Source organism: Symphalangus syndactylus, chromosome 1 (assembly GCF_028878055.3).
Source record: "Symphalangus syndactylus isolate Jambi chromosome 1, NHGRI_mSymSyn1-v2.1_pri, whole genome shotgun sequence".
Lineage (NCBI taxonomy): Eukaryota > Metazoa > Chordata > Mammalia > Primates > Hylobatidae > Symphalangus > Symphalangus syndactylus.
Window position 1 is genome coordinate 152,138,048 of NC_072423.2, and position 22,287 is coordinate 152,160,334.

Consider the following 22,287-nt stretch of genomic DNA (forward strand, 5'->3'; position numbering starts at 1 on the left):
GTGGTTGTGCAACAGCTGAAGACAAGGCAAGATCATGTTGCAGAAACCATACAAACTGGAATTAGAAAAGTTTCTGTTATTTTTTTGTCTGAAATACCCTCCGCCTCCCTTTTCTGTTTGGCACAATTCAAACATCATCTTTCTGAATTCCTGAGAAATATTCTCCTCTGTATTCTCACGCTGTACCTGGCCGGACCTCCAACACAGCATCGGCCACTCTGTATTGTGATCATTTCTTTGTGTGTTTTCCCAAAAGACTCAGATTGCCAAAGTGGGGAACATATCTGTATTTACCTTCATAACTTCAATGCCTAGTGCAGTACTTAGAATTCAGTACAGGCTTGTTGAATAAATGTATAAACATACATCTAGATCTCTAGCTCCCACACAAGCTAGGAGTAAGCAACTGATCTTCACACCTGGGAAGGACAAAAATTTTGCTCGGAAAATCTTCTGTAGGCTACAAGTTGTACCTTCACAACAGAAAGAATCAGGGTAATAGGAGTCAAAAATTTCTTCATACGTTATGATGTAGACAATCTAGAAATAAATATATTTGTGCTCTTTTGAAGAGTGGTGAAACTCTAAAGAGGAAGAATACTACTTTTAAGAGAATTATGATTCAGAGATGCCTTGAAAAAGTAAGAGTTTTCACCCATTTCATACAGGCAATTTTTTTTCTTGATGCCTGGCAGTTCTACTGTTTATCAAAAATCGATGTATTTTTCTGGACTCCAAAAGCCATTCCTGCCCCATGGCCCAATCAACGTAAAGTGATTTGTTTCACAAAAAATTACTAAAAACTTAGGTATGTGTATATCTCATTAAAATACGCACACAGTTGACTAAGTTGCACTGTTTTCTCACTCAATATACAGTTAAACATAATGCATACCATCATTGTACGTTATTTTTTAGAAATTAAAACAAAAAATATGCTGGTAAGTGAATGATGTTTTAATCTATTGTACCTGATTTCAAACAAACTCTTTTTATAAAAGATACAAATGGCAAAAAGAAAATAAAAAAGAAAAATACCCTATCTCACTAAAATAACTATCCATCATTTAAATGAGCCACTAAAAAAATTAAAAACACATTTGTCATAATAAGACAGATACTCCTATACATTGCCAGTAGCTCTTTAAAATATTCATAGACTTTGATTCAGCAGTCCTATCATCTAGAAGACAAAAATAATCACAGTAGCACATAAAAAATGTTAATTAGTTTTTTGAATTCTTAAAAGGGTCATGTCATTATGGTAGGATTACAGATGATTTTTAATATTTCAATGTTTTCAAGATTTTCTAAAATAAGCATGTACTACTTTTATAGTTTTATAAGTTATTTTTAATTACCTGGTTTCAAGCTTGAATTCTGAAAGCTTAGCTCTGAGTTCTTCCTTACTCATTCTATTAATACAGCCATTTGTAATAGCAATCTCTTTGTAAACTGGGTCACTGAAGTCACTCGCACTGGAGGTAATGAACTTGGATTCTTTTGTCTCCTGGCCATCAAATTTACACTGCTGAGTTTCCTACAAAAAAAAAAAAAAAAAAAGTATGTAGTTTATAATTAGTACAAACATCACAGATTTAAAGATTCAAACTTTCAAACTTCTGAAGCCTCTTCATGCTACATCTTCAATGAAAAGTGTTCACTGTAGCTCCTGAACGGAGGAAAGGATAAGAAGAAGGAAGATGTGTCTCCAATACAATCTACCCCGCTCTATTATGAGTCATGAGGTTCCTCAAAGGAAACAAAGCTAACTAAAAAGAGGACTGGTGTTGGGAGTCAACACCACCTCAATAGAGAGCCCCAGCTGACTATTTACTACAAACAGCAGCATGACTTTGGATAGTTACGTATTAGCCTCTGATCTTCAATTTCCTTATCTATAAAATGGTAATTTGGTTATGGTAAATTGTGTTTGGGCAGAATTATTACAAAGATTAAATGAGATCATGCGTATCAGGCCCCTCACCCACAGTAGCTATTAATAAATGGTAACTATTAATATCACAGGCTATACAACAAGCCCTTCACAAACAATATGCTAATATTTACAAATGAACCCATTTTAAATGAACTTTTACACTATGCATGTATAACTTCTGATAATTTTTTAACCTGATTTCATTTCACAAAGTTAACAAAAATTGCCCAACATAAAAACAAAATGGACTGCAAATCTAATTCACAGCTTCCTCGTACTCAAAGCAAAGAAGGAAATGTATTTAATTTCAAAACTTACATTTTCCACAAGTTATACTTATGTTCGCTAACCAGAAGAACTACAGAATTATAAATCTTTTCATAAATAAAAATCTGTTAAGAAAAAACATGACTCAATTCTATTATCTCCACAAGCAGTCTCAAATTACTAATATGTTAAGTTCCAAAGATTCATTTGTAAGTTATTTTCCACGTGCAATATCACAAATATTAGCTATGTTCCAGAATTTTGAAAAATATTTAGTACTTACTATTAATCCCTATTAAAGCTTGTTACCTTAGTTACAATTTACCACACTGTCCTCATGTAAACTGTAATTATAGATCAAGGAAGGATAATCACAGAGAGGCCACAGTCCCTGACTTAGAACTGATTCTGATGGTTCAGGAACTAATTCTTACTCTAAGCTCTCAATTTAATGCAACACACATTGACTGGAAATGTAATGCTAGCTAAGGTGCCAGAGTACTCAAAAGTGACTCACCCATTTCCTTTGAGGAAGAGGTCATCAATTCCAATGTGTGAACTGTCCATAAATTAAAGAATAGCCACATTGAGGATCCTTGTTAACAATGTTAAGAAAAAAAGTATTGCTAGTTGACCAGTAATTCACTTTCAAAAATATATTAAATTTACAATAGATATTGCTCTGCTTGACCAGAATTTTATAAAAAATTATCTTTTGACTTTAAATTTACATTGAATTTTAAACTTCATCTTTAGTCAGGTTAAAATTTAGGTCAACATTAAGTAACAGTTTGTCTACCAAAACAGATGTATCAATTAATTTAAGTAGATTTTCTCTTTGGATAAATCCTCTTTCTGATTCACTTCTTAATTCTCATCCAAAACTGTAGCTACAAAAATTATTCACAAGTAACACTTAGGCCTCTTCTATAGATGCTATAAATTATGACTTCTATAAGAAAAATTTGCTTCCCTTCCTAGGTCCAGCTCTAATTCTCTTCCTTCAGTGAACTTCTAGAAACAGCCGAGGTCCAATCCTCAGAAAGCAGTGTCTCCTCCCAAATTTCACATCTACACTAATGATTCACAAAGAATGATGCTCAAATCAATCCGCCAAGGAGCAAAAAGAAAATACTAAGAACCCTACTTGTATTGTTAATCTGCAGAAACACAAAATTAGTTTACGAAATACATACTTACATTTGCATCAGCATCCGTACCAGTATCTACATCTAACTATCACGTCACATATAAAAATGACCATATAATGAGAAAAACGATAGATTCTACAATATGGAGAGAAACATTCACCATCACAGAACTGCAACATTTTGCAATATTCATGTCTTCAATTAAGTGGATGTATGGTTTATATTATCTCAAACAAGAGAAGCTTTTGCATTATGGGATGTGGCCATGAAAATCTTCTATACCAAACAGAGGTTTACTATCTTGTGTCAAACTACTTTAAAATTGTTGTTGAGGCCCGGCGCGGTGGCTCACGCCCATAATCCCAGCACTCTGGGAGGCCAAGGCTGGCGGATCAAGAGGCCAGGAGATCGAGACCACGGTGAAACCCCATCTCTATTAAAAATACAAAAAATTAGCCGGGTGGGCGGGCAGGCGCGAGTAGTCCCAGCTACTCAGGAGGCTGAGGCAGGAGAATGGCGTGAATCCAGGAGGCGGAGCTTGCAGTGAGCCGAGACTGAGCCGCTACACTCCAGCCTGGGCGACAGAGCGAGACTCGTCTCAAAAAAAAAAAAACAAAAAACAACTGTTGTTGAACTTAAAGTTACAAATTTTCTTTTACAGAAAGGCAGGTATTCTATAACTGCTGTCCTCTTCTTATTGGGAAGGGTACTGGAGCATGGTTTTTAGCATTTTTTTGAAGGAACACAATCTGTTGTTGCAAGATAAAAGAAAATACATTTTAACAGTAAGCTAGAAAATAACTGCTTGTCAAATGAAACTTTCTCTGTATAGAGAACATTTTGAAAACATGATCTGGAAATGCTGCTATTAATCTGTTGCCAAAAATCTAGGTACTACCTATTAAAAAAAGAAAAGGAAAACCTCTGCATCTGCACAATGAAAAAAAACTTAGAATTTTTCTGGATTGATGTTCTTCCAAAAGGAGAGTTCTGATGAAATTTGAACCTATTTATTAAAAATATAAATAGGCAATAGCTTCTATTAGTTTACAAAGACAACTGGCATTAGAGATAATGGAAATTTACCACCTGAATTCAACAAAAAACTTTGCTCCAGATTGAAAAAAACTGTATCAAGGCCAGGCGCAGTGGCTCATTGCCTGTAATCCCAGCACTCCCGGAGGCCGAAGTGGGCAGATCACCTGAGGTCAGGAGTTCAAGACCTGCCTGGCCAACATGGTGCAACCCCATCGCTACTAAAAATACAAAAACTAGCAAAGCGTGGTGGTGGGTTCCTGTAATCCCAGCTACTAGGGAGGCTGAGGCAGGAGAATCACTTGAATCGGGGAGGCAGAGGTTGCAGTGAGCTGAGACCATGCCATTGCCCTCCAGCCTGGGCAACAAGAACGAAACTCCGTCTCCAAAAAAAATAATAATAAATTGTATCATTACTATTATTTTTTGAGACAGGGTCTCACTCTGTCACCCAGGTTGGAGTGCACTGGCACAATCACAGCTCACTGCGGCCTCCACCCATGTGCTCAGGTGATCCTCCCCACTCAGCCTCCCTAGTAGCTGGGGCTATGGCCGAGCACAACTACGCCCAGCTCTTCGTTAAAAAAAAAAAAAAAAAAGTATCATTATTAAGAGCATGCAACAGTAAGTTTTCAACAATTAGTACCGTCACTAAAGCCAATTGGGAACAGAGACCTAGGCCTTAAGTACCTGTAAAAGTGTCAAGACTTTCAAATATAAAGAAGCATATTCAAACACACTTCTTTTACTAAAAATAAAGTTCGAAATTTATTTTAAAAACCACTTACACGATGAGATTGACACAATGTATCTCACGCTGAAGAGGGAGGCAGGTGGAAGAGTGGTTCTTTCTAAGAGAGGGGATGTGCAAGTACTCTTTGAAAGTAACTTTAGAAGGAGAAAGATAACTGCAAAGATCCAAGGGAAGTGCATACAGGGCAAGAAACATACAGAGACCCTTAACAAGAAAGACCTTCTTTCCAATGTAAAAGAACACAAGGAAGCAAGGGGCACTGGGAACAAAAGGGAAAAACTGTGTGAGATTCAATTAGCAACCGAGGCAGGCACCAGACCCCGCAGAGCAGCAAATCGGAGTTACTAAGGAGGGGAATAAGCCAAATTCATGTTATTAAAAAGCTCATTCTGGCTGCCAGATGGAAACTGATTGTGGACGGAAGGAGCACGAGTTAGGAGGCCTCTTACAAATACCCACTTTATGAAGTGCTCAACATGTTTATGATTAGGAAAAGATCAATTTTAGTATTGGATCACTTACAATCCGCAGCGCTAGTCAACAATTACATTCGTTAAATAAGTTTTAAGACTGTTCTACAACTTTGCCACTGTAACTAGGTTCAACCGATGAGATGTCAAAATTATTCATTCAATCGTATACTACGTTTATATCAGACACCAGTAAATGACCAAAACCAGCTAAGACGAAGCTCCACTTAACAGGTACAGAGACAGGGATGCTGGTGGGTGCATTGTAAACTTTCTCTTTTTTTAAAAAAAAGGTATGAAGTGACATACCTAGGGTATATGGTGAGATTTTAAAAATATAAAGCCTTGTAAATTACCCATAACGGCTAGATGGAGTGACAACAGCAACCGTGAACACAGAATTAAGTTTAGAGCAGAACTCCCTGTTAGAACCTATTAACCCACTGTTGACAGAACTGGTCTTGACGATTTCCTCCCTCCCAGAGAGTGATTCGGCCCTGAAAGGGCTCCAAGACACCCACCCCAGGGTAAAGCTAGGGAGCTGGACACCGAGGAGGAGGCTGGGGTCCAAGTGCACGCAGCTGCACCTTCTGCGGGACACCTGAGAAGAAAGGGGTGCCGAGGGCGCTTTGGGGACGGGGCAGCCGGTACCGACAGCCAGGCGCGGGCCGACTCCTCACCTCAGGACTGGGACGCGGCGGCTCCTCCCCGCCCTCCGGCCGCGGCGACTCTAGTAGCGCGGGAGCCACGGCCTCGCCGGTAGGCTCTTTACTTTGTGGATCCTCCATGCCGGCTGTCACTCCAGAGGAGAGCTGCTAGAGCCGAACACCTGCTCACTCTCACTCTGCCGAGCCCGAAAGCCTCGCCTTTCTCCGTTGAAAAATTACCGGGCTCGCGTTCCCGCGGCGGCGGCCACACAAACTCGAGCGGCCACCTCCCACTTCCGGGAGCGTGCGGCGTCCACACGCCGCGCAGGCGCAGTGAGCCGGCGTGCGCGGAACGCCAGCGCCGCACTCCACAGGGGGAGGGAGGAGGAAGAAGAGGGAGGTGCCTCGGTGAGAAGACGGGGCGTGGCCGGCCGTGGGCGGAGCTACCGCGGGTAGAAGTTGCGCAAGGATCTAGTGCAGTCACTAGAGGGTGGCACCAGAACATATGTTCCCGTCAGCGTTTCCTGAGAGGGAAAAAAGTAGGGTGAGTGGGGAGTTATCATAGAGAAAGATGAAGTTTTCAACCATAAAAAATAATAAAACAATTTACATTTTCCATAAGCAGTTTCCTAAAACTTACACTTCTGGGCAAGAAAAGAAAATGGGTCGAGACTTAGTGTCCCACTATAAACAGTTAGAAAACGGAACAAAATATAGGAGACAGCTCTTCAGACATTGGACGACAGACAGCTGTGGACTGTTTTGCCTGAGGGAAAAGAAAGAAAAGGAGCCGTGTATCACCCTGCCCTTTTGCCCAGAGGCCATTTCCAGTCTGTGGTGCAGTGAAGGGAAATCATTTGGAAACCTAGGATCTCCTGGGTTGAGAAGACAGGGATTGGAGTTGAGGAAATGGGCGTAGACCAAGTTGGTTGGAATTTGTGGGGCAGAATTCTGGAGAGGAGGGAATTACATGGAAAAAGAGCTTCAGAAATCTGCTTAGGTGCACCTTGAATCTTTAACTGAATAAAAAACGTGAAACTCCACAAGGCCAGGAAAGAACAATTATTGGGGAGCAGTACACCAAACAATTACGAGAGCTCACACAGAACTGGAAATCATTTGAGCTCCCAGCAACTAGAGTGAAGAGATTATTGAATACCATGGAACATGCACTAGAAACCTCAGAAGTGAAACTGCCGTTGCAAAATTATCATTGAGACAGTGAAAGAGATGGGACCTAACCAACTCCATCTTGCTTTTAACCTCCAAGCTATCCTTATTCATTCCTGGGCGTAGGCCAAACTAACATTGGGAAGAACTTAGTGTATAGCTTATAGTTTAAAACAAAGGTGACAGCCATTTCTCAAAATAAACCCTCTTCCTGAGACTAGACTGCTTTTGTAGGACTAGCAAATTAGCTGAAAGATTAGAAATTATGATTTAGGAGTCATGCAGCTGAAGGCTACAAGATTCTAACCCTCTCCAAATTTCTCCTGGGGATAATATCACTATTGTAAAACCTAAGATCAGTGCTTGAGATATTTTGCAGGCCCTGCACTTGATGGATCAGCTGGCACCTCCCAGACTGATAAACTGGCTCACCTGATCTTGGATAAACTGGCTCTTCTGATTTTGTGTCCCCCACCCAGGAACTGACTCAATGCAGGAGGACAGCATCAACTCCCTATGATTTTATCTCCTACCCAACCTATCACCACTCCCATCTCGCTGGCTTCTCACCCACCAAATTATCCTTAAAAACTCTGATCCCCAAATGCTCAGGGAGACTGATTTGAATAATAAAAGTCAGGTCTCCTGCACTGCCAGCTCTGCATGAATTGCTCTTTATTGCAATTCCCTTCTTGATAAATCGACTCTGTCTAGGCAGTAGGCAAGATGAACCTCTTGGGCGGTTACAAAAGTGTCAAGCCTTAGTGAGATACAATAGCCATAGACTGCTGTAGACATAAACTACTGTAGACACTTCAAAAACCTTAAAACAAGCCCCAAAAGGATCAAACTGCTTTGTAAGTAACCTAATTACCTGTAGGAACAAATTCTAATACTCTCTGAAAGACAACAGTAAAATCCAGGATTCAACAACATTGAATTGAAAATGTGAGACATCTAGTCAAAAATTGAGAGACACGCAGCACTTGGGGACGTTGAGGCGGGAGGATTGCTTGAGCCCAGTAGTTCAAGGCTGCAGTGACCTATGATTGCACCACCACAACCCAGCCTGGGTGACAGGGTGAGACTGTGTCTCAAAAGAGAGAGAGAGACCAAGAGGTAATAAAATATCTCATGAAGTTAATAGAAACAAAGCCCAAAATGATAAAAATGATGGATTTTAAACACCTCTTATGAATATGCTCAAAGATTTAAAGGAAGACATGATAGGAGAGAAACTGGAAAGATTTTTGAAAAGAAACAAATCAAATTTCTGGATGGAGATGAAAAATATTTGAAATAAAAATTTGATGGGATTGCTAGCACATTAAGCAATGCAGAAAAAAAGATTAATGAATTCAAAGATACAGCAACAGAAACAATACAAAATGACACACACACAGAGAAAAAAAAATGAGTACAGATTCAATAACCACTTAAAGAGGCTTAATACTTCAGGACCACTTAAAGAGGCTTATACTGTTGATCTAAAAGGTAAAAGCTGAGGCAAAATTAATATAACTAGAGAGTTTATTTGGTCCAAACTTGAGGATTGCAACCCAGGAGCATAGAATTGAAGTTGCCCTGAATCCATCCACTCAGAAGATATGCCAATTTGGAAGTTAAGTGAACACTTAGTAACCTATCATAATTGTCTTAACTCTTGCCCATTCTAGATTATTTGCTTTGTTAAATAGGCAATTGAGATAGGGCATAATTCCAATAACAATAATCTTTGATGAGGATAAGTAGTCCTTACTAACCATACATACCTCCATCTCAGCTTCTATCTCAAGAAACAACACTGTTGACTTTATTTCTTTGATTTCTAGAACTAGTGCAGCAACATCAAGAAATTAGACCTGCCATAAAGAAAAAGACCGAGAAGAAGAGAATCTAATAAATAGTGAGGCTTTTGTCCATGAAGCCTATGATGAGTAGCTGTGCTGGGGAAACTCCAAGAAGTTTCTCTGAGGAAATTGGATTGTGAGACACAGTTAAAGAATGTCTCTTCTGAAAAATCCTAGCTAGGTGAAAATAGTCAAAGTAAGTAAAAGAATAGTAAAAACAAATCCAAGCTAGATGAAAATAGCTACATGAAAATTACTATCGTGCGGTAACTTTTTTTGTCTTTAGACTCTGGTTTGAGCAATTAAAGGTTGAACAAGGTGAAACATGAATGAAATAACCTAAAAAGCTGAGGCAAAATTAATATAAGTAGAGTTTATCTGGCCCAAGCTTGAGGATTGCAATTGTAGATTCAAGTTGCCTTGGGTATACTCAGATTAGTAGCAGCTACGAGTGAATTTTTAAAGGAAAGAAGAGGCAGTTCCAGGGTTGTTTATCAAGAATTTATTGTAAGGCCAGACGTGGTGGCTCACACCTGTAATCGCAGCACTTTGCGAGGCTGAGGTGGGAGGATCACTTACGGTCAGGACCAACCTGGCCACATGGTGAAACCTCATCTCTACGGAAGGAAGGGAGGGATGGAGGGACGGCAAGACAGGCAATCAACAAAAGAAATAAGTAAAATGCTTATAGTATGGAGAAAAGTTAAACAGGAAAAGGGGATTGATGGGTGCCCAGGTATGGAGGGGGTTACAATTTTAAATAGAATCATTAGGGAAGACCTCTCTAATGATGTGCCATTTGTGTAAAGACTTGAAGAGGCAAGGGAGTAAACAGAATATATGGGAGAAGAGAAGTTTAGGCAGAGCAAACAAGTGAAAAGATCCTGAGCTGGGAGTGTACCCAACATGTTTAAGAAATATCACTGTGTTCAGTACTGTGTGACATCAGTATGCAGGAGACCTAAATGTTCTTATTTTATTTTATTTATTTATTTATTTTTTGAGACAGAGTCTTGCTCTGGAGTGCAGCGGTGCAATCTCGGCTCACTGCAACCTCAGCGTCCTGGGTTCAAGCGATTCTCGTGCCTCACCCTCAAAAGTAGCTGGGATTACAGGCACCTGCCACCACACCCGGGTAATTTTTGTATTTTTAGTAGAGGTGGGATTTCACCATGTTGGCCAAGTGAAACTCTCAAACTCCTGATCTCAGGTGATCTACCCGTCTTGGCCTCCCAAAGTGCTGGGATTACAGGCATGAGCTACCTCGTCTGGCCGATGTTTTTAAATGTTGTCTCTGCTGTAACTTGCCACATAACACCAAAGGGGAAATCCCAATGATTTTAGCGCCTCCTGTTTAAAAAACAATGCGTGCCATAGTTGGACAGTTAGAGAGAAAGCTTACCTGAGTATTTCAGCTATGCCATAGCCTAAAAGAGAAGCTCGAGAATTGGTTATTCTCTATTCACCCCAGGGGAAAAATATACCTACCTTTCCTCTAGCTTCAGTGTCCTGGGATTAGTCAGCTGTCAGTGACGATCCATGTATCCTTAGATAGCAGGGTTAGTAAATTACTCTAGGCTGCACTAAATATGTGACTTTCACATAGCAAAATGCCTTTTGTTTCTAAGCCGTCTCCCATTGCTGCCTGATGCCACGTGTTAGATAATTCCATATGTTTAGGTCTGTTTTTGAGCATCCTGCTCTGTTCTCTTGGTCTCTGGTATCTGTTCTTATACCCTTCCCACACTGCTTTCTATTACTCAGCTCTGCAATATGTCTTCATATCTTATAAAACAAGTTCCTCCTCTTTACTCTTCTTTTTCAATACTGACTTAGCTATTTGTGGATATTTAATCTTTCATGTATACTTTAGGACAAATTTTTTGCTCTTTAAAAAATCCAGTTTAATCCAATCCAAAAAAATTCATTAAGACTGAATTCTCTCGACGGATTTGAGGAGAAATGACATATTAAGTTATCCTCTTGTAATATAGAGCAGCTAATTCAGATTGTCTTTTATGATGATCTTTAACATCTCACAATTTTCTCCATAGATATCTTGTACATTCGTAACCAAGAATTGCTAGATACATGATGGGTTTTTTGCCATTATGAATGGTAAATTATTTTATACCATTACATAAAATATTGTTGATTTTTAAGTTAAATAAACAAAAACAAAGAAATAAAAGCCAACCAGATTAGAAACAAACAAAGAGCCAGGCGCAGTGGCTCACACCTGTAATCCCAGCGCTTTGGGAGGCTGAGGAGGGTGGATGACCTGAGGTTAGGAGTTCGAGACCAGACTGGCCAACGTGGTGAAATTCTGTCTCTATTAAAAATACAAAAATTAGCCAGGCTTGGTGCCCGGAGTCCAAGCTACTTGGGAGGCTAAGGCAGCAGAATCGCTTGAACCTGGGAGGTGGTGGTAGCAGTGATCCTAGATAGTGCCAGTGCACTCCAGCCTGGGTGACAGAGAGAGACTCCATCTCAAAAATGAATAAATAAATTAATTAATTAAATAAACATAATACATTGGCCCTATCCCCCAGCAATTCCACTCCTAGGTATTCACTCAAGAAGAGTGAAAGTGAATGTCCATGTGGAGGCTTGGACGTGGATATTTCCAGCAGCATTATTCATAATAACTGAAAAACGAAATTAACTCAAATCTCCATCAACAGGCGAATGGATGACCAGAATGTGATGTATCCCTGTAACGGCATAATACTCCTCAATATATAATAATAAGCCTTTTTTTTTCCAGAAACAGAACCTCACTCTGTCACGCAGGCTGGAGTGCAATGGCAGGATCATGGCTGCCTTGACCTCTGGGACTCAGGTGATCCTCCCACTTCAGCCACCCAAGTAGCTGGGACTGTAGGTACGTGCCACTATGTCCAGCTAATTTTTGTATTTTTTGTAGAGACAGAGTTTCTCCATGTTGCCCAGGGTGGTCTTGCACTCCTGAGCTCAAATGATACACCTGGCCCAGCCTCCCAAAGTGCTAGGATTACAGGTGTGAGACACCATGCACGACCAATAATAAACTATTGATACATGCAATAGTATGGATGAATTTGGAAAAATCTTGAGTGAAAGAAGCCAGATGCAAAAGAAGACATACTCTAATTCCACTTACATAAAGTTCAAGAATAGGCCAAACTAATCTATGATAATAGAAATTCACAATAGTGACTGCTTCAGCTTGGGGTTAGGGGTTGAGGATTAACTTGAATGGTACACAAGGGAAGTTTCCAGGTCCTGGAAATATTCTGCGTCTTAATTGGGATAGTGATTACATGATGTATATATTTATCAAAACACATTGAATTATGTATGTAAGAGCTACACATTTCACTCTATGTAAGCTTGCCTTTGATGAAAAAGAGATTAAAATTTTAAAGACAAAAAATTGGTTTTCAATTTCTTTCTTTTTCTTTTTCTTTTCTTTTTTTTTTTTTTTTTTGAGATGGAGTCTTGCTCTGTTGCCCAGGCTGGAGTGCAGTGGCACAACCTTGGCTCACTGCAACCTCCACCTCCCAGGTTCAAGCGATTCTCCCACCTCAGCCTCCCAAGTAACTGAGCTTACAGATGTGCACCACCATGCCAAGCTAATTTTTGTATTTTTAGTAGAGACAGGGTTTCACCATGTTGGCCAGGCTGGTCTCAAACTCCTGACGGTTTTTAATTTCTAAACATTCTTTTTTTATTAATCTCCAGAACATCCTGGATAATTTCTAAACTTTCTTGTAAATTTTAATAGTTTTATTATTCTGTTGCTTTTTTTCTAAAATTATCAAATTCTCCAAATAATCAGTTTTAGCCCTGCCTTCCTTATACTCCCTATATCTTTTTTCTTTTCTTATTGCATTGGCCAGGAGACATTGTAATATATTAATAGTAATGATGCTGTGCTGATTTCATGGGAAACATATATAAAGCTTTTCTATTTAGTTTGTTTCTGCAAGTTACAAAGTCTTTTCCTTCAGTCATTTAAAAACATTATTTTCTTCCTGTATCCTATGTTTATTTGAAAAGTGTAATGTCGATATGATTCTTGTTCTTCTGTGAATAATCTGTTCTTTCTCTCTGGAGTCTGCAAATTTTCTTTTGGTCATTGATGTTCTTAAATTTCATTGTAATAGATCGAGGAGAGGATTCTCCTTTTTTTGTATAATAAAAAACATGATTTTTTGTATTTTTGGTAGAGACAGGGTTTCACCGTGTTGGCTAAGCTGGTCTTGAACTCCTGACCTCAGGCGATCCACCTGCCTTGGCATCCCGAAGTGCTGGGATTACAGGCATGAACCAACCTGCCGGCCACCTCATTTTAATTTAATCACCTCTTTAAAGACCTAATCTCCTGCCAACTGAAGAATGACAAGATTCATAAGCATAGAAAAGAGCTTTATTTCTCATAAAGGGTTAGGGTTATGCATCCTTGCAGGCTGCCATTCAGATAGGCTGGGAAGTGTAGTCCCAAGCCACAAGCCAGAAATAGGCACTTTGAGGGAAGGAAGCATAAGACAGGAATGTATGCTGAGCGTAGTGGCCAAATATACATATTTAATAAGCTGTAGGAGGAATCATTAATGTCTATGAAAGGAGAAACATGCATGTGTACTTGAGCTTCATATCTCTTCATGGGTCACATGTACACAAATGGCAGCATTAGCATAATCTGAGCGTGGAGTTTTCCGCCTTCTGACATCCGAAGGCGAAGCAGAGGACACGAAAATCCTCCGCGCATCCTCTGTAGACTGGCCAGAGCATCTCCATCATCAACGGTCTCTGATAAGGAAGGTATGCATTGTGAAACTGGCGAGCTGTCATGTCGAAACTGTAAAAATGGAAGGGAAGTCTCGTCATGGCCTCAGACAATTGGCTAATAGTGATAACAGAGTAAGTCATCTGCTCTTGTCTTCCACAGCTGATTCCTGCTTACTTCTTAGGAAAGATTCTGGTTAAAGGTTAATAAGGAAGGGGCAGACTGAGGCATGTCTGACCTCCTGTCCCGAGATGGACCGGAACTCTGTTTTAAGGTTTCTCTGGGGTCTTCTGGGCTGAAACAGGATCCGTTCAGAAGGTTGGGGGATTTAGGATTTTTTTTTTTTTTCTTTTTTTTGAGACAGAGCATCACTTTGTCACCCAGGCTGAAGTGCAGTGGCATAGTCTTGGCTCACAGCAACCTTCACCTCTCGGGTTCAAACAATTCTCCTGCCTCTGCCTCCTGAGTAGCTGGGATTACAGGTGTGTGCCACCATGCCCAGCTAATTTTTTTTTTTTTGTATTTTTAGTAGAGATGGGTTTCACCATGTTGCCCAGGCTGGTCTCAAATGCCTGATCTCAGGTGATCCACCTGCCTTGGCCTCCCAAAGTGCTAAGATTACAGGTGTGAGCTGCCACATATGGCCTTAGGGGATTTAGGATTTTATTTTCATTTGTCACTCCAAATATGGTTACATTCTGAGGTACTGGGGGTTAGGTCTTCAGCACATAAATTTAGGGAGACACAACTCACCCCATAACATTGGGCATTTACATTCGATTCCAGAGCTATCATTTCACATTTGATTTAGTTTATTTCTCATGTTTTGGCTTATTCTCTTGCTGGCTTAGGTTCAACGGCCCCTTATCATAACTTATCATAGCTTCTGTAGTCCACTATCATAAATCCCTTGCCAATATCCTAAACCTTTTTCCCTGTTAAAACCTGCCATGATCATAAATCTATTTTCCTTCTTCATGCTTTCTCTGAGTTCTGAGAGAGGCCTTAGAGATCATACAATGGCCAGATCAGTGATGTGAAGAATGAATGACCACCTGCTCCACCTGGGTGCTAATCCTCCTTGGCAGCCGTCACATTTCTCTCCTTGACTTGTCTTCCCTCTCTCCACAACGTCTGCAGCAAACCTTCTCTGCTGTCACCTCCAACCTCCCATCTCCTTTCCCATGTACTCTCACCAGACAACCTTGCCTCCTGCTTCACAAAGAAAACAGTTTCAGCTTTTCACCACCAAATCTACCTGCTCACATCTGGTCATGTCTTTAATATGTTGATTTTTGCTCATCATACATTTTTTACATTAATTTTAATGTTCTAAGAGATTGATGCCTGTAATCCTAGCACTTTGGGAGGCCAAGGTGGGAGGATTGCTAGAGGCCAGGGGTTTGAGACCAGCCCGGCCAAGGTGGCAAAATTGCTTCTCTACTAAAAATACAAAAATTAGCTGGCATGGTGGTGCATGCCTGTAATCCCAGCTACTTGGGAGACTGAGGCACAAGAATCGCTTGAACCTGCGAGGCAGATGTTGCAGTGAGCTGAGATCACACCACTGCACTCCAGCCTGGGCGACAGAGCAAGATGCTGTCTCAAAACAAAAAAAATTACACTAAAGTGTTTATCTTAATTACTGATTTTGGGGGGGATGCGTCCTTAAATTTTGTGCCTGAAATGAGTGCCTCCCTCGCCTCACCTGAGTCCTAGCCCCGCCCCTTTCAGCCACTCCTCCCTCCCACCTTCATTTTCTAGGTTGATACCACCACATGCTCCCTCAATTCCCCTCCTCTCCTACCTTCCCAGGAATCTTGAATTTTGTATTATTCACTCTCTGTTCTGTATTTTCAACGTTTTCCTCATCAGTAGACCTTTCCCTTTGGCATTTAAATAAGCTTGACTCAAAATTTTCCAACTTAAAAAGCCCTCCAGCCAAACAAAACACCTCCTTCAACCTCAGAATTCCTATGGCTGCTGCACTGTCTTTTCTCCTGCCCTCTTTGGTGCTAAACTTCTTGAAAGAATTGTCTCTTTTTTCACACATCTACCCACTATTCAATCTACCCTAATTCCTCTTCCACCACCATGGTCCACTGACGTCTACTTCTCCATTGAGGTCACCAGTTATCCCCATGTGGTTAAGCCCAGTAGCCTCTTATCAAAGCTCATCTGACTTGACCCTTCAACAGCATCCAGCGTTGCTGACTATTCTTTTTTGTTTGTTTGTTTTGTTTTGTTTTGTTTTGTTTTTTGAGATGAGTCTTGCTCTGTTCCCCAGGCTGGAGTGCAGTGGCGCGATCTCAGCTCACTGCAAGCTCCGCCTCCCCAGTTCACGCCATTCTCCTGCCTCAGCCTCCCAAGTAGCTGGGACTACAGGCGCCCACCACCATGCCTGGCTAATTTTTTGTATTTTTTAGTAGAGATGGGGTTTCACCACGTTAGCCAGGATGGTCTCGATTTCCTGACCCCGTGATCCACCTGCCTCAGCCTCCCAAAGTGCTGGGATTACAGGCGTGAGCCCCCGTGCCCAGCTGCCTATTATTTACGGCAACACTCTTTTCCTTTAGTGTCCATGACAGCACACTCGCCTGCTTCCTTCATTTTCTTCTGGCCATTTCTTCTGAATCTCCCTGATCAGTTCCCTCTCTTATATCCAATCATTTAATTCCAGAATTCCTTCAGGACTTGGATCTTACCGGCCCTGTTCATAATTTTATATTCTTTTCAAAGAATTGATTCTTGCTCTAGGTATTCTATCCATTCATCTAGCTTTATTTACCATCCAGTAGCCAATGACTCCAAAATCTGTTTCCACCCATGATCTTAACTCAGAGCACCAGAGCCACATAACTACTTGCCTAGTCACAGACACCACAAACTTGACATATCCAAAGTGAAATCATCATCTCCCTCCCCAAACCTGCCACTTCTCTACTGTTTCTGTTTTTCTTTTTTCTTTTCTTTTTGTTTTTTGTTTGTTTGTTTGTTTGAAGCAGGATGTCCCTCTGTCGCCCAGGCTGGAGTGCAGTAGCACAATTATTGCTCAAGTGATCCTCCTACCTCAGCCTCCCGACTAGCTGGGACTACAAACGCTCACCACCACACCTGGCTAATTGTTGTATTTTTTAGCACAGGCAGGGTTTTGCCATGTTGCCCAGGCTGGACTCCAACTCCTGGACTCAAACAATCCTCCCACTTCGACCTCCCAAGGTATAGGGATTACTGGCGTGAACCACCATGCCCAGAGCAGTGTTTCTTTTCTCATAAATAGCTCTACAATCCACACAGTTGATTGGGCCAAAAATATGGGCATCATTTTTGACTTTTTTTCATCTTTACCTTCCTTAATGCCTTCAGGATGATCTGGGTTATATTTCTCTCTCCTAATTTAGCACAAACTACCTTTTTCCTCTTTCCATTCTTCTTTTAGTACCTCCACACACCATGCTGGTTCCCACTTCAGAACTTTTGTTAGCTAATTTTGTTCATTGTTTAGGTCAGAGATTCAATTTCCCTTCCTCCAGGATTTCCCCCCCCAAACTCCCAGAGTTTGTTATATCTCACCCTTTGTGGAATCTGTCTCCTTTCTTGGCATGTTTTCTTTTTTTTAGGATAAAGATTTGAAAGAAAGAAAAAAAGACCAGTGGCAATGGTTCACACCTGTAATCCCAGCATTTTGGGAGGCTGAGGCGAGAGGATAACTTGAAGCCAAGAGTTGGAGACCAGCCCAGACATCACAGCGAGACCCCATCTCTACAAAAAATAAAGAGGAAAAAATACAACTAAAATTTGATTGGGAATAAAATAGGCCTTAAATATATTTGGCTTCAGTGTGGTAGAAGTTAACATATTTCTCTCTGAGGTTAATAGAAAGATGTCAAGGACTTAGGGCTTTTCTGTCTTGTAGCTTTATCATTCCTAGTATGCTGTCCTCATTCCCATGTTCCACACACCTCCCCATTCCACACACCGTTCAGCCAATGCAAAGACAGAAACAGTAAAAGGGAGGCTATGTATTTCTCTATAAGGTCACATCCTGAAGTCATGCGTATTAATTCTGCTTATATCTTCCCCTTTGGTACTTAGTTATAGGACCACACATTAGTTGCAAAATTATACTGGTGAAAATATTGTCTTGTTTCTGTGGACAATTACCTATGAACAATTGAAAGTCTATCACTATTGAAGAAGGGAAGATCAAATATTAGGACAACTAACAGTCTCTGCCACAATTCTGGTGACCCCACATATCCACACATACCATTTTTCCTACACATAAAACACACTTGCCCTTTCCCTAATGGAGGCAACCCCCTAGTCTCATTCTAAGCATTACGCGATTGTTTAAAAACATTTGTGTGACCTGGTACAAATCATGTCCTATCTAATCTTGATCACAAAAACAAACAGGATCCTCTGCTCTAATCACAGCACCAGAATGTGTAGCTTTGCTGACAAGCACAACCCGCTGATGGGAAGGTATACACACATCCAGATCCTTTCATTAAGAATATCATCCACCAAGTGCTGGCGTGGTGGCTCACGCTTGTAATCCTAGCACTTTGGGAGGCCAAGTTGGGCAGATCACCTGAGGTCAGGAGTTCAAGACCAGTCTGGCCAGCATGGTGAAACTCCGTTTCTACTAAAAATACAAAAATTAGCCGGTGTGGTGGTGCATGCCTATAATCCCAGCTACCTGAGAGACTGAGGCAGGAGAATCACTTGAACCTAGGAGATGGAGTTTGCAGTGAGCCGAGATCCCACCACTGTACTCCAGCCTGGGTGACAGAGTGAGACTCTGTCTTAAAAAAAAAAAAAAAAAAAAAAAAAAAAAAAAAAAAAATCATTCACCAGAAAAAAAAAGAAAAGAAACAGAAAGAAAACCAAAAACCAAAACCAAACAAACATACAAAAAGAAAAAAACAACAGAAAAAAGAAAAGGAAAAAACAAAAATAAAAACTTAAAAAACTATGATCCATTCCATCAAAGTTCATTTTGCACATTTTTATGTGTCTTTGTTTAAATAAACATGCTTAAGCCTGTATGTTAAAAATTTCAGATTTGTTTTGAAGTTGAGTGGAAGAAACTCAATTTTTTTTGGCATAAAAAAGAAAATGGACTTTCTAGTATGAAGAATTCCAGATTTTTTTTACCATTTGAAATATAAATGATTAATTTGAGACTTCTCATAATTCAACTGACTCAGACCGAGAAATAAGAAAGGTAAAGCAGGCTGGCGTGGTGGGTCATGCCTGTAATCCCAGCATTTTGGGAAGCCAAGGTGGGTGGATCACCTGAGGTCCAGAATTTGAGACAAGCCTGACCAACGTAGTGAAACCCTGTCTCTACTAAAAACACAAAAATTAGCCAGGTGTGGTGAGATGTGCCTGTATATGGGAGGTTGAGGAAGGAGAATTGCTGAAACCCAGGATACGGAGGTTGCAGTGAACTGAGATTGTACCACCGCACTCCAGCCTGGGCAGCCTGGGCGACCTGGGCGAACTGAGCGACAGAGCGAGACTCTGTCTCAAAAAAAAAAAAAAAAAAGCAAGCAAACATTAGCAGTAGACTAATTTTAAAATACGTGCAATTTCTATTTGTATGTTTGTTCACCTTCCTAACGTCTTCTGTTGTCTCAGAAACTCATAAAGTTATTTTGGAAAAAATTATACAATTTTTCTGATTGCAAAAGTCATGCATGTTCAATCGAGAAAATTAAGAAAATGAGAGATGTCTTCCGTCAAGCTTTTAATAGCAACAGAACCAGATATCGGGCTGTAAAGGAAGTTAGTTTCTTGAAATGCCACCAGAGGGTACTCAAACAAAACATTGCTCTATCTGGAGGGCAAGAAACAGGCTTGTATGCTGTTGAAGGAGCTCACCGGCTTTCAGTTTTAGTTTAGTTTGACAACTGATAAGGAGGAATTAAAAATTCCTAGTCAGTATAACATGTATTTGAATAAGTGTCCAATTTTTGAAAAGGTTCAGCTAATTACCTTTGGAACCTAATTACACATTCCTGTAGATAGCAAACATTTACCAAATACATATGACTATTGTGATGCGTGCTATGGATAAATTAGAATAAAACTTGATCCTGACATTTCAGGATTCATATTTTCTCTGGGGGAAGAGGCATATGTAAACAAATGGATTAGAATCCACTGTGTTGTGCACCACACTAAAAATCTTTTGAAGGACAAGATTAATTCTGCTAAAGGCAGATGAGTCAAAAGAATGCTTCCCAGAGGAACTGGACCTTACAGAAATAGGTGTTTTTGGACTTCCAGGTTAATGTGCTGGATTGAACATGTGCATTTAATTTTTCTCTCTCTCGAGCCCCATGAAAATAGGAGTTGTTTTGTTGTAAGACCTAAACCCACAAGGACTAGAAGAACAGGAGAGGAGACAACAGCTATGACATTTTAGAAGCTGCAAAACCAGTGGATCAGTGCGAAGTGTTTTAACAAACTTGTTTCTCAGAACAATATGAGGAAACAAAATCCCAAGCTGCCAGTGGGAAACCTGAGAACCAACCACACTTACACCGCAAAATCTTCAAATGTGGTTAACAACAATTTGCTGTATATTTCAAAATATCTAACACTGAAATTGAAATGTTCCTAACACAAAGAAATGACAGACCCTTCAGGTGATGGGTATCCCAGTTATCCTGATGGGATCATTACACATTGTATCCTTGTAACAAAATATCACATATGCCCCAAAAATGTGTACAACTCTTATATGTCCATAATAAAACAGGAGATGTAACACAGGACAGAGGCAGAGAGAATCCCCAAGATGATGGAGAAAGATCGCAGCATGACAGCTGTGCTCCAGGGGACACTGGTCAGGATCGGAGCGGTGCAATTCAAGAGACAGGCACGTTGAATGCTGTTACCACCAAAATGTTGAATGCTATTGCATACTCTATTTAACAGGTGAACAGAAAGTCCAGTGAATCTGGTCAGATTTTGATGTGTGATTACTTTTGTCTTTTTTTTCTTAAGACGGAGTCTTCCTGTCACTCAGGCTGGAGTGCAGTGGCACAATCTTGGCTCACTGCAACCTCCATCTCCCAGGTTCAAGCGATCCTTGTGCCTCAGCCTCCTGTGTAGCTGGGATTACAGGTGTGCATACCCCTACTTGGCTAATTTTTGTATTTTCATTAGAGATGGGGTTTCACCATGTTGGCCAGGCTGGTCTCGAAATCCTGGCCTCCAGTGATCTGCGTACCTTGGCCTCCCAAAGTTTTGGGATTACAGGCGCAAGCCACTGCACCCAGCTGCTTACTTTGTCTTGATCAAAACTTGAGGAAGTTCCACTTTCCCCTCCAAGTCCTGCTGCTATATCAGTTGAAGATACTTATTCACCCCGCAGAAGTATTGTGCTTTGAACTATGCAAGAGCTGGAGATAAAAGGTGGTAAGCTAAGAAAGAGAAAACACGCTGTAACTCACTGTGTCTAACCATATTTCTTTTTTTTTTTTTTTTTTTTTTTTTTTTGAGATGGAGTCTCACTCTGTCGCCCAGGCTGGAGTGCAGTGACATGATCTCGGCTCACTGCAACCTCCGCCTCTGGAGTTCAAGCGATTCTCAGCCTTCCGAGTAGTTAGGATTATAGCTGCCTGCCACCATGACTGGCTAATTTTTGTATTTTTAGTAGAGATGGGGTTTCACCATGTTGGCCAGGCTGGTCTGGATCTCCTGACCTCGTGATCCACCTGCCTCGGACTCACAAAGTGCTGGGATTACAGGCATGAGCCACCGTGCCGGGCCTATATTTCTTCTTGTTATTTGGTAATCCACTCCACAGTTCTGTCTGATGCCTTTACACGCCTACATTTCCTAGGACACACAGCTTTGCCCATCAATTTCCAAAGGTTTCCCATTAGCAATCAAGCTAGATGGAGCCAGGCTGTGACTTAGAGACTGTTTAGATGACCTGGGAGACTTCATCAAATAGAGACGATTCTGTTCCTCCTCATACAGCTAAGTTTGTGTTTGCATCTTAATTTTCAAAACTAAACAATATGATAGCTAGGCGCATTATCCCTACATGAAAAATAGATTTTGAACAGGCAATAAAAAAGAGACACAGTGGGGGCTCCTAATGAACTACGTTCTATTTCTCAGTGGGGATGATAGATGCAAAAAGCATTTTATTAATAGTAGTATGTTACTTCTATGTTGTTAAAAGTTCTTTTCTGTATATAGTACA

At 40.6% G+C, this 22,287-nt stretch overlaps 2 protein-coding genes across 5 annotated transcripts in view; both read right to left on the reverse strand.

Annotated features, from left to right (window-relative positions):
* ERI1 (exoribonuclease 1) overlaps positions 1-6,633 on the reverse strand; it is a 95,083-nt gene extending 88,450 nt beyond the window's left edge. Inside the window, exons 1-2 of one of the 4 annotated variants that reach the window (XM_055288824.2) lie at positions 6,297-6,593; positions 1,362-1,540 (exon numbers count right to left, since the gene is read on the reverse strand). In XM_055288824.2, coding sequence (XP_055144799.2) covers positions 1,362-1,540; positions 6,297-6,404 — 287 coding nt within the window. In that variant the 5' untranslated portion in view covers positions 6,405-6,593. Of the gene's footprint in view, positions 1-294; positions 587-1,361; positions 1,541-2,723; positions 2,744-6,296 lie in introns of those variants that run through there. The other 3 variants (XM_055288815.2, XM_055288834.2, XM_063613576.1) reach the window with 3 other exon arrangements.
* Positions 6,634-13,677: 7,044 nt separating this feature from the next.
* Positions 13,678-22,287, reverse strand: part of LOC129489321 (uncharacterized) — a 32,120-nt gene continuing 23,510 nt past the window's right edge. Inside the window, exon 4 of the mRNA XM_055291714.2 lies at positions 13,678-14,126. Coding sequence (XP_055147689.2) covers positions 13,958-14,126 — 169 coding nt within the window. The 3' untranslated portion in view covers positions 13,678-13,957. The remainder of the gene's footprint in view (positions 14,127-22,287) is intronic.